At 43.0% G+C, this 12,454-nt stretch overlaps 1 protein-coding gene across 2 annotated transcripts; it reads right to left on the bottom strand.

The window, feature by feature from the left end:
* Positions 1–724: 724 nt before the first annotated feature.
* guf1 (GTP binding elongation factor GUF1) lies at positions 725–11,655 on the bottom strand. 2 transcript variants are annotated; one of them, XM_041850909.2, is made up of 17 exons: positions 11,163–11,655; positions 10,935–11,046; positions 9,145–9,293; positions 7,540–7,620; positions 7,382–7,459; positions 7,221–7,304; positions 7,065–7,129; positions 6,619–6,822; positions 6,206–6,345; positions 5,895–6,018; positions 5,294–5,426; positions 4,847–4,990; positions 4,564–4,697; positions 2,671–2,772; positions 2,275–2,394; positions 2,139–2,175; positions 725–1,105 (listed from the first exon to the last, which is right to left on the bottom strand). In XM_041850909.2, exons 1-17 carry the CDS (start codon positions 11,364–11,366, stop codon positions 971–973), a joined length of 2,046 nt encoding a protein of 681 aa, XP_041706843.1. In that variant the 5' UTR covers positions 11,367–11,655; the 3' UTR covers positions 725–970. The 2 variants fall into 2 exon arrangements, with proteins under 2 accessions (XP_041706843.1, XP_041706852.1); XM_041850918.2 differs by having other exon boundaries at positions 6,619–6,756; positions 11,163–11,654.
* Positions 11,656–12,454: the final 799 nt, after the last annotated feature.

The raw sequence follows: 12,454 nt of genomic DNA, 5'->3' as shown, positions 1-12,454 counted from the left end.
GACCAATCAGATCAGCTCTGAAAAAGAGCTGATGTGAGAAGATCTGATGTGATTGGTCAAAAATACAAATTAGTGGCAAAAATATAATAATTGGTCAGCCTTTGAAAGCCCTTGCATTCACCTGTCCAAATGACCCAGCTGTGTTTTGAGGGCGGGACAAAATGTGATTGGTTGACTGAAAGCTAAATGGGCAGAGATTACAGTGACAGGTGAGAGTCAAATAAAACAAACGCTATCAGGGAGGTACGACATCCCTGGTTCGAACCCCCCAAGAGGGCTTAACGCTTGGGTTACTACACACAAGATCCCTAGTTCCAATCGGCGTGGTTTTTGTGTTGATGTAAACCTCCCCGCAGAAGATCAAATAAGAAAAATGTATCTGCTACATGCCATGTAGAGTTCAAATGCTAAAAAGCATATACTCCTCGAACCGAAGCTGCAATCCATGGAGAAGGGGGTTGTTGTAACCACTAGTGCAGGGCCCTCTGGTTGAACAGGACACTAATGTCACAGAACAGTACACAAAGGGTGAATCTCTATTGTATATCCTTGATTCTTCACACACTCCCTCATCGTCTTCCTCCCCTCAGATCTTCTCCCCCAATGCGTTTTTTAGAAGGCAAGCAGAGAAGATGCGAGGAATCAAGGAAGTACAATTAAGATTAAGCCAAAATGGTACAACCCCAGCACACTGGATCCATGGCGAGGTAAAGAAACAAGAAACTACATTACATTTTGTTTTATTATTTACATCATTGATGTATTTGCACCTTGCACTTAAAGTACTTCACAGAGTAATCGTTACATGTTTTCATGGCAATGGGATCTACATTATAAGAATAAACAATTTGTTGTTCAAATTTGACATATTTATGTATGGGACAATCAAGTTATTTTGTTGTTAACAATATTGTTTGTTTGTTAATTTGTTGAACAAAAACTACCTTCAATGACTAAGGATACTGATATTCTACTTGTCTTTCCTCTTCAGAACATTGATGAAGGCATCTTTGGGGACTTGCACGGTGCCAATATACCGCATCTTCTTTTTACCCTCCGCTTGTTTCTTCAGGAGCTTCATCTTTCTTGTTATATCACCTCCATACTAAAAGAGAGAAAAGCCCTGTTTATACCTGGTTCAAACATGCATCCTTTGTCCTGATCTTGTCCACATTCTGATTGTGCCCACATTTCCAGACAGGTGTAGACAATCAAAATACACATTGTGATCAGGCCTTCCTGCCCACCTCCAGAGGTAGTCAGACACACATTGTGTCTGGATATCTTACAAGTATAGACAGATCTGGACAGTGAAACCATTATTATTATTATCCGCCTTCTAAAATCATCGACAGGTGATCGCCATTGACTTATGGCATCAATATGTGTCTTACAATAAATAAATAGTATTTTGAAAGAATGGCTGTCACATAATTTGCATAAAGGGAGGGACCAGGAAATGTGGTCACAATGCAGACAGTGGACAGATAACAGACATATTTTAATACCATGTGTAGACACATCTGGAAATATGGGCACAATCAGAATGTAAACTACATCAGGACAAAGGACCCATGTTAGCACCAGTTATAAAACGGATCAGCTAACATAATAATCACTACCAGGGCTCTCAGTACAATAAACCAATGATGTATATAAACCCTGGATTGCTGATTGTATGTATTGCCCAGTGAGAGGCTTTGAAGACACAGGTCAGCCATATTGGCACTCCCCAGTAGGAGCAGTCCTCTATAGGAATGAATGGTATTCTAAAGTATTACAATTAAATCTTTAAAGGGCAAAATTACATGTATTTAAGTATTTTTGCTGTTGTAGTGGGGACAGTAATATTAGTAATGTTAAAAAATTATACTTTAAGGCAAATGTTTTTTATATTTTGTAATTTTGATGTTTAGCTCACATATTATTAGTATGTATTAAGGTGTCTAATGTAATAAATGTGGCAAAAAACAAATGTAGACATTAATAAATGCATTTCTATTTTTTTTACAATGGTGGGGGAGTGCCAGGATCAAGGCACGGTGGCTTCAACACAGTGCCCCCATCAGTCACCTAGTGTATATCTAAATCATTGGTACAAACCCACATTTTAAATGAAAGAACACAAGTTTACTTACACATTTTGCGAGCACATTTTTCTTGTAAGCCTTTATCCTGCAAGAGAGAGAGAGGGTGTCATGCAATCTGAAAAGCTATCAACTTTTCAAATGACTTGGTCGTGTGTCTTCTTTCAGGTTTGGCCACTACACTTACGTCTCCCTGGCGATGACTTTGCTGCCGATGGCTGCTTGTACGGCGATCTCAAACATCTGTCTGGGTATGGCGTCTTGCAGGCGCTCGCACATGGCTTTACCTGCACTGTATGCCCGATCTCTGTACATAGGAGAACAGAACAGAAGACACCCAAGGGTCACGTCATTACGGTATTCAAATATATCATATTATTAGTAGCCCTTGAAAGATTGAGACATTGAGCCAAATAATAATTTGCGAAACAGACACTGTTACTCAAGAGTTGAATCACACAGTAATGTCAATGGAAGATATTCACAAAAGTTAGGATTCAGTCAACATTTGTTATTCAGCCATAGGCGTCTGAGCCCAAAGACTAGCTGATACAGGTCTAAGCGTTAGGTATCAGAGTCTTACTTGTGAACAATAGTGGTGAGTTCCTCCACAGGTTTCCCGTTTAGCAGAATATCCATCTTGATCACATGGGCTGCCTGGTACCCTGCATCCTCATAGTCAAAGCTGATGAACATATTACAACAATATACAATGTCTCATCATGTTCTTCTAATCATTCAGGTTGCCAAATAAATCTGAAAAGTAGGGCCGGAACGATACCAGTATCGCGATACTCGTTCGTATCCTAGCAAGGAAACAAAACACGAAGAGGATTTCACTTCTTTAGGAAAACCAGCCTACAGTGAGGGAAAAAAGTATTTGATCCCCTGCTGATTTTGTACGTTTGCCCACTGACAAAGACATGATCAGTCTATAATTTTAATGGTAGGTTTATTTGAACAGTGAGAGACAGAATAACAAAACAAAAATCCAGAAAAACGCATGTAAAAATGTTATAAATTGATTTGCATTTTAATGAGGGAAATAAGTATTTGACCCCTTTGCAAAACATGACTTAGTACTTGGTGGCAAAACCCTTGTTGGCAATCACAGAGGTCAGACGTTTCTTGTAGTTGGCCACCAGGTTTGCACACATCTCAGGAGGGATTTTGTCCCACTCCTCTTTGCAGATCTTCTCCAAGTCATTAAGGTTTCGAGGCTGATGTTTGGCAACTCGAACCTTCAGCTCCCTCCACAGATTTTCTATGGGATGAAGGTCTGGAGACTGGCTAGGCCACTCCAGGACCTTAATGGTGCTTCTTCTTGAGCCACTCCTTTGTTGCCTTGGCCGTGTGTTTAGGGTCATTGTCATGCTGGAATACCCATCCACGACCCATTTTCAATGCCCTGGCTGAGGGAAGGAGGTTCTCACCCAAGATTTGACGGTACATGGCCCTGTCCATCGTCCCTTTGATGCGGTGAAGTTGTCCTGTCCTCTTAGCAGAAAAACACCCCCAAAGCATAATTTTTCCACCTCCATGTTTGACGGTGGGGATGGTGTTCTTGGGGTCATAGGCAGCATTCCTCCTCCTCCAAACACGGCGAGTTGAGTTGATGCCAAAGAGCTCGATTTTGGTCTCATCTGATCACAACACTTTCACCCAGTTCTCCTCTGAATCATTCAGATGTTCATTGGCAAACTTCAGATGGCCCTGTATATGTGCTTTCTTGAGCAGGGGGACCTTGCGGGCGCTGCAGGATTTCAGTCCTTCACGGCGTAGTGTGTTACCAATTGTTTTATTGGTGACTATGGTCCCAACTGCCTTGAGATCATTGACAAGGTCCTCCCATGTAGTTCTGGGCTGATTCCTCACCGTTGTCATGATCATTGCATCTCCACGAGGTGAGATCTTGCATGGAGCCCCAATGCCGAGGGAGATTGACAGTTATTTTGTGTTTCTTCCATTTGCGAATAATCGCACCAAGCTGCTTGGCGATGGTCTTGTAGCCCATTCCAGCCTTGTGTAGGTCTACAATCTTGTCCCTGACATCCTTGGAGAGCTCTTTGGTCTTGGCCATGGTGGAGAGTTTGGAATCTGATTGATTGATTGCTTCTGTGGACAGGTGTCTTTTATACAGGTAACAAGCTGAGATTAGGAGCACTCCCTTTAAGAGTGTGCTCCTAATCTCAGCTCGTTACCTGTATAAAATACACCTGGGAGCCAGAAATCTTTCTGATTGAGAGGGGGTCAAATACTTAAATCTCATTAAAATGCAAATCAATTTATAACATTTTTGACATGTGTTTTTCTGGATTTTTTTGTTGTTAGTCTGTCTCACTGTTCAAATAAACCTACCATTAAAATTATAGACTGATCATGTCTTGTCAGTGGGCAAATGTACAAATCACCATTTTTGCAATGGGAAAAATATTGCGATACTGGTATCGTCCTCTATGCAACATAGAAGAATTACCTGGCATATCCTGAAGACATGGATTTGAGGAGGTCATAGAAGTCCACAACAATTTCATTCAGAGGGAAGAGATATTTCATCATCACTCGGTGGTCATCAATGTACACCATGTTCTTCTGGACACCTCGGCGATTCTACATGAATGGACCAATTAGAACATTTAAAATGATGATTTTTGTTTTGCAAAGTGAAAGTAATCAAAACACATTTTCCTTAATTTCTCTGTTACAAAATGATCATTCAAACAAATAATTAGCAACACCTGAAAGCCAGGCTGGCTTACCAAGCAGATACTCATGATTTTCCCAGTGTAGTCATCAGGGGTGATGATGGTCCCCATCACCATGGGCTCCAGGTACTCCTTCACTACAGACCTGTCTGGGAACTGGGCTGGGTTCACTATGGTGATCTCCTCCTTCCCATGCTCCTACAACACAACAGGAGTTAGAACCTTTACCAAACAACAGGGGTTAGAACCTTTACCAAACAAGGGCCATAAAAAAAGAAAACCAAAAAAACATATTTTTGGTTCACGTGACATGCTTCACGAACAGTGTATGAAACAGGTTATAAACTATTTTTTAAACACTGTTTGACAATAACAGCTGACGTACATTTGCAAATATATGTACTTCGTGTGCATTTACTTTGCTGTGATATCATGTCAACTTTCCTCAGCAATAGATGTACATGTGAGTTGAAGCCCCCTAGAAGTGGTGCTGTGTATTACCTTAATGAGCTTGGCGGAGGACAGGATAGCCTTGTAGGGCACAGTGGGGGCTGTCACTATGACAGAGGCATTGTACTCCTGCTCCAAGCGCTGGTTAAACACCTCCATGTGGAGCAGGCCCAGGAAGCCTAGTCTACAAAACAAAGGGTATAAAGACAAAGGAAAGGAAAAACAGTGAGAGAACAATTTAAGAGTCAGGGTCACACAGGGGTCATGATCACGGCTGAAAATGGCATCCCTCAAAAAGAAAGCAGAGGAAGATCACTGTATATATATTTTCTGTTGTATTTCTGACTTTATGTTTTTTACCCCATATGTAACTCTGTGTTGTTTTTATTGCACTACTTTGCTTTATCTTGGCCAGGTCGCAGTTGTAAATGAGAACCTGTTCTCAACTGGCTTACCTGGTTAAATAAAGGTGAAATAAAAAAAATAAAAAAAAGAATATAAAGCATAGCAGTGCAGTCACAGACCAGGGTGGTTATAATGCATTGACCCAAAGCCATGTATCCTGTTAAGGTCAACCCTTCACCACTTGTATAGCTTTAAGTAGTAGATGAGAGATTAGATTGGAGTTTAATTGGTAATGTTATGATCTGACCTCCAGCCTGCTCCCAGTGCCAGACTGCTGTCTCTCTGCACCGTCACACTGGAGTCGTTGAGCGTCAGTTTCTCCATGGCACTGCGGAGGGCGCTGTAGTCCGCCTGGTCCATAGGGTACATCCCTGGAGAGAGATGCCAACAAGCACACTAAAGATGGAAATCAGTGACACCTGCTACTACTGTACATGTTTGGTTATAAACTACTTCCTATTGACACTGTAAATGCAACAATATGGGACCAGTTGTATTGTGTGTTTTCACTTGTATTTCTGTCCAGCACATGACCAGATTGGATGCGTTTCAGCGTACCGGCAAACACCATGGCCTTGGCTGGCTTGAACCCCGGCAGAGCTTCTACAGGATGTTTCTGATGGTAGAGGGTGTCACCGATCTGGGCCTCCTTCACCTCCTTCATACCTGCTATCACATAGCCCACCTGGCCCGCGTACCTACACAACACACCACAAACACAGTGTCAGGAATGAAAAGAAAAGAGTCATTGTTCATTTATGTGACCAATATGATATGCCTATAAGAAGTGTCCTTTTCTGAAGGACTTGGGGGTAGTGTACCAAACAAGAAGAAGAACAGGTGCAGTTATTGGCATCTTGTATCTTATTACCACAAGGAAGGGAGAACTGACAGTGTGGCTTTAATACAACAGTCACCACCAATGATATGGAATCAGAGAAGATGAATATTATGCAGGATAAGCCACTCACAGTCTGTCTGTGGGGTGCTCATCTGGCCTGAGGAGGCCTAGCTCATTGACCTCGTAGCTTTTCCCCAGGTATGCAGATACGATCCTGTCTCCTTTAGACAAATAGCCTCCGAACAGAGCGATGTTCGCCACCACCCCTCTGTAGTGATCGAAGTTGGAGTCAAACACCAGGGCTTTGAATGGGTCCTCTTTTTTAAAAGTGGGTCTGAGAACAAAACATGTTTATGTTGCGATGCATCCGAAACGGCACCCTATTCCCTACATAGTGCACTACTTTCAGTGCACTACTTTTGATCAGATCCCTATAGGCCCTGGTCAAAAGTAGAGCACTATATGCAGTAGGGTGCCATTTGGGAGGCAGCTGTTTATTCAATGAGGAAGTGCATTACAGTACATTGGAAGACATTTTATTTTCCAACAGGAAGTAAGGAGTCAAAGAAAACTTACGGTGGTAATCGTTTCACCACTTCTTGAAGGACTTGTTCTACATTGGTGCCCAGTTTGGCAGAAATCTAAAGAGAGGTGGAATCATCATATTTATACATTTGTCCAAACTAAGATATTGGCAATTACCAACATCTCAGTCAATACAATCCAACTCACCCTAATACATTCTTCAGTTGGAATATCAAACACCTTCTCAATCTGCTTTTCTACCCTCTCTGGATCAGCATTTTTCAAATCAATCTGAAAAAGAAACACACATTAGAACATGATGGTATTTGTCAAACACGCTAACATCATTGATTCATTGGGAAATGTACCTTGTTTATGACAGGAATGATGGTCAGCTGAGCTTCGAATGCCAAGTAGAAGTTAGCCACAGTCTGCGCTTGAATCCCCTGACCCACACAAGAACACATCAATGACAAATACACATTATGCCCAAAATAATAATGCGTTAGCTTGCTGAAAAACCTACCTGATTGGCATCAACGATCAACAGTACACCTTGACACGCTGAGATGGATCTAGACACTTCATAACTGAAGTCAACATGACCCTGAAAACAGAGAAGACTATGAGTGCTCTAATTAAGACTAATACAAACAAACCCCTTGTGTCACTGACGGTATCTAGTCCCATCTACACTGAACAAAAATATAAACGCAACATGTAAAGTGTTGGTCCCATATTTCATGAGCTGAAATAAAAGATCCAAGAAATTTTCCATCTGCACAAAAAGCTTATTTCTCTCAAATTTTGTGCACAAATTTGTTTACATCCCTGTTAGTGAGCATTTCTCCTTTGGCAAGATAATCCATCCACCTGACAGGTGTGGCATATCAAGAAGCTGACTAAACAGCATGATCATTATACAGGTGCACCTTGTGCTGGGGACAATAAAAGGCCACTAAAATGTGCAGTTGTCACAACACAATGCCACAGATGTCTCAAGTTGAGGGAGTGTGCAATTGGCATGCTGACTGCAGGAATGTTCACCAGAGCTGTTGCCAGAGAATTTAATGTTCATTTCTCTACCATAAGCCACCTCTAACGTCATTTTAGAGAGAATTTGGCAGTACTTCCAACCGGCCTCACAACCACAGACCACGTGAAACCACACCAGCTCAGGACCTAAACTTCCAGCCACCCAGACAGCTGATGAAACTGGAGGTTTGCCCAACCGAAGAATGTCTGCACAAACTGTCAGAAACAGTCTCAGGGAAGCTCATCTGCGTGCTCGTCGTCTTCACCAGGGTCTTGATCTGACTGCAGTTCGGCGTCGTAACAGACTTCAGTGGGAAAATGCTCACCTTCGATGGCCACTGGCACGCTAGAGAAGTGTGCTCTTCACGGATGAATCCCGGTTTCAACTGTACCGGGCAGATGGCAGACAGCGTGTATGGCGTCGTGTGGGCGAGCGGTTTGCTGATGTCAATGTTGTGAACAGAATGCTCCATGGGGTTATGGTAAGGGCAGGCATAAGCTACGGACAATGAACACAATTGCATTTTATCGATGGCAATTTGAATGTACAGAGATACCGTGACGAGATCCTGAGGTCCACTGTCGTGCCATTCATCCGCCTCCATCACCTCATGTTTCAGCATGATAATGCACGGCCCCATGTCGCAAGGATCTGTACACAATTCCTGGAAGCTGAAAATGTCCCAGTTGTTCCATGGCCTGCATACTCACCAGACATGTCACCCATTGAGCATTTTTGGAATGCTCTGGATCGACATGTACGACGCCGTGTTCCAGTTCCCGCCAATATCCAGCAACTTCGCACAGCCATTGAAGAGGAGTGGGACAACATTCCACAGGCCACAATCAACAGCCTGATCAAACTCTATGCAAAGGATGTTGCGCTGCATGAGGCAAATGGTGGTCACACCAGATACTGACTGGTTTTCTGATCCACGCCCCCCAACGGATGCATATCTGTATTCCCAGTCATGTGAAATCCATAGATTAGGGCCTAATTAATTTATTTCCATGGACTGATTTCCTTATATGAACTGTAACTCAGTAAAATCTTTGAAATTGTTGCATTGTTTACATTTTTGTTCAGTGTACTTACTGGTGTGTCAATGAGGTTGAGCAGGTAGGTCTGTCCCTGGTATTTGTAGAACAGGGAGGCTGTCTGGGCCTTCACAGTTATCCCTCTCTCTCGCTCCACCTGCAGCTTGTCCAACACCTGTTTGTTCTTATCCGTCGTGGTTATGGCACCTGTCAAAACCAAGCAATGAGGTGAGCCATATCATACAAAAAACTAAACGCATGAGTACTTGTGTGATCCATGAGTGTGAATATGGTAATAGCCCAGCATGGAACCCTAGAGAGAGATGCAGAGTAGCCCACGTTTTGCTAGCATGGATAGGCCAAAGATAGCCAGAATAGTAAAATGGGCTGAGGAACAGAAGTTGGGTATTGGAGAAAGGCCATCAGTGCGTGTTCTGCAAACAATATGGTGGATGAAGGCGTGGCATGAGCGTGGTGAACGGATAGATGTGGTTATGGACAGAGAGGAAGAAGGAGAAGAGCCGTGTGCAGAGGCAAGATGTGTGCTGAGGAAGAATGCCGCCAAGTACAAACCGTAGTCTGCTGTCTCTGATGGCTCAGAAAACCTAACAAGAGTGAGGATGTATTACCTGCGGTGGCAGGTGTGGTGAAGACCTAAGAGTCCGAGCCTCACCCCGATGGTCATGAAAAGGATGATTCTGGCCCAGCGGGAAGGACATTTTTGGAGAATGTGGATCCCTGCCTTTTGGCTGACCCATATGTAGTCTCAGGCTGGGTAGATAATAATTTGGGTACTGTTAAATGGACTTTCGAATGGGACTTTTACTATTTTCTGTGACGCCTGCCGTTTGGTGCGACGCAGTGGCGAGCGTGGTGAAACTGAGAAGACACTGTCTGTCCTTTTGAGTTTTGAAGAGTCTTCACCTGACAAAGTCATGTTAGGATATGTCAGTTATCCCATGAGAGCTTTTGTGCCAAACCCACTAAGGTGTTTTAGATGCCAAGCTTATGGTCATGTTGCAGCAGTGTGTAGGAGGGAGATTCTGAGATGTGTGCAGGAGGGCATGGGACAAAATAATATGTAGTATCGGTGGAAAAAAACTGTGTCAATTGTGGGGGTGCCCATGTTGCTGGGGATCAGAAGTGCCCGGTTCGAGAGAGACAGGTTGAGGTTGCCAGGGTCAGAGGCAGTGAAGAGAGTAGAGCAGGAGTATTCAACTCTTACCCTACGAGATCCGGAGCCTGCTGGCTTTCTGTTCCACCTGATAATTGCACCCACCTGGTGTGCCAGGTCTAAATCAGCCCTGATTAGAGAACAATGAAAACAAGTAGTGGAACTGCCTTCAAGGTCCAGAGTTGAGTTTGAGGGGAGTAGAGGACGATGGGTCAAGTGTGAGAAGTAGACTAGGCAAATACAAATGTGTGCTTCAGTAAGGTTGGCTTCTTAGCATTCATTGCCATGGTTATCAACTGTACCACAGAAATTGAAATTAAATCACCGAAAATAGATGCTTTGGTGGCAGCTGCAGAGAAGTACTTGGGTGTACGAGGTTTTACTGCAGAATATCTAGAAGGTGTGTTGAACTAAAGAATCCCGTCTTCCCAGGCCATCGGCCTGGTGTAGGATCAGTTAGGGTCAAAGTAGTGGAATGGAGTGGTGATTATTTTTATGAAATAGTGGTACATAGGTGTAGGGTTAGTTGGTGGTGCAATTTCTTCCCTTCACTTTTATATCACAATGTAACGTGATAAATCACTCCTGCACAGTCGATGGTGGCATGCACCAAAAAAAGTTAAGAACGCCATGATACCAAAGAAGAAGAATATGGTAATGTAGGTGATAGCTACCTGTTATTTCCAGAAGCCTGTCAGCCAAGGTGCTTTTCCCATGGTCAATGTGAGCAATGATGCTGAAATTCCTGATCCTCTCCACTGGGAACTTTGACATATCTATGCTCTCCTTCAAGAAATAACAATATGATAAAGTTAGTGCAGTTAGCTACAATAAAGGCCATGACTTGAAAGATAATTAATACTTCATGGCACGCTGTCTGTTTGCAATGTAGAGTTCCTTACTTTGTCAGCCTGTGTACTGATCATCTTGTTGGTGGTGATGTGTGTGCAGAAAACAGGTGCCCTCTTCATCCATCGGTGTCTAATGACCGTGCAAGCTATGTTACAGCTCTGGCTCCTTTGTCTTGTTTGATAAACTCTGAAGTCCAAAAGATGCCTTAAAAAAGGTGTTGCACACCCTTGAGGTTTTATTAAAGACAGCTGCATGTTAGCTAGCTAATCAATTCGTTAGCTAACTAAAGCTTATGTACAGGGCATTGACATTAGCCCTGATAGCTAGCCAATTTAACGCCGCAGACACGGTTAGATCGTGTCAACCTAAGTTACATTTCTTTAAATTTCAATCCCAATGTATGAATTCTTAGAGGTGTGATGAAAAACCAAAATCAGATACATATAACTGTGCCTAAAGGTGAACTAGAGTTAATTAAAAATAACATGCACTGTAGGGCGCAGCCATGTTGGGTTGTAAGGTTACTAACAGTGCATCCTGGGAAATGTAGTTAGGCGCCTGGTACTCTAAAAGGGGTCCATCTTTTGTTCTTCTTCTTCTTCTTCTTCTTCTGTGGGTTTTATGGCGGACTACAACCCAAAAAGGTGTATTGCCACCACCAACTGGACTGGTTGAAAACCAAAACAAGGTAAAAAGAAAATCCATGTGATAGGGAAACTAACTTAATCCACCCAAATAAAAATAGTACATTGACCAAAACAAAACTCCCACTTCTTCCTTCTTTCAAATCTCAATATCTCTGTTCTCAGGCTCTAGGGCCTGAGAGGGTGGTACGGCTTTTGCCAATATTCCATGTAACTCCTCCGCAGAGAAATCTTTAAGTCCCAGGAACCGCTCCGCCCCATCCACAATGATATCTATCTTCCTGGACCTTCTCTCCACCTTCGCAGTGCCATTCATCACCATAGCTATAAAGGCCACAAAGTCCACCTTCTTAACCTTTAAAATGTCAGGGTCCTGCTGGTGAAAGGCAACCCCTGCAGCCTGCAGTGAAGGCCTATCTACCACCATGGACTCTTCAGGAGCACCATTCAAACCTTTTAACAGCTGCTGCATATGAAATGCTCTGGACAGCCCTGACTTTGGCCACCTCATTCTCTTTCACCCTTGTCGGGCAATAGAAAGATGTAGCTTCATGATTCCCACTACAATTGCAACATATCACATTTTCTTCACTTTTAAAACACATTATATGATATTTTTCCACAACTTGGACATCTCGGCTTCTCCCTTCTGCAAACACTTGAAACATGACCAAAAGCTTTACAATGATCACACTGCA

This window comes from Coregonus clupeaformis, chromosome 3, assembly GCF_020615455.1.
Source record: "Coregonus clupeaformis isolate EN_2021a chromosome 3, ASM2061545v1, whole genome shotgun sequence".
NCBI classification, from domain to species: domain Eukaryota; kingdom Metazoa; phylum Chordata; class Actinopteri; order Salmoniformes; family Salmonidae; genus Coregonus; species Coregonus clupeaformis.
The sequence above is the reverse complement of the archived record's forward strand: the minus strand, read 5'-3'. Positions and strand labels throughout refer to the sequence as shown.

Bases quoted from the DNA above. Each gene is read 5' to 3' on its own strand.
- guf1 (XM_041850909.2), bottom strand. From the start codon at position 11,366: ATGCAGCTGTCTTTAATAAAACCTCAAGGGTGTGCAACACCTTTTTTA. The intron at 7,305-7,381 runs GTACATTTCCCA...TTTCTTTTTCAG, and splicing joins TCATTCCTGTCATAAACAAG to ATTGATTTGAAAAATGCTGA. The intron at 4,991-5,293 runs GTAATACACAGC...GTTGTGTTGTAG, and splicing joins CCTCCGCCAAGCTCATTAAG to GAGCATGGGAAGGAGGAGAT.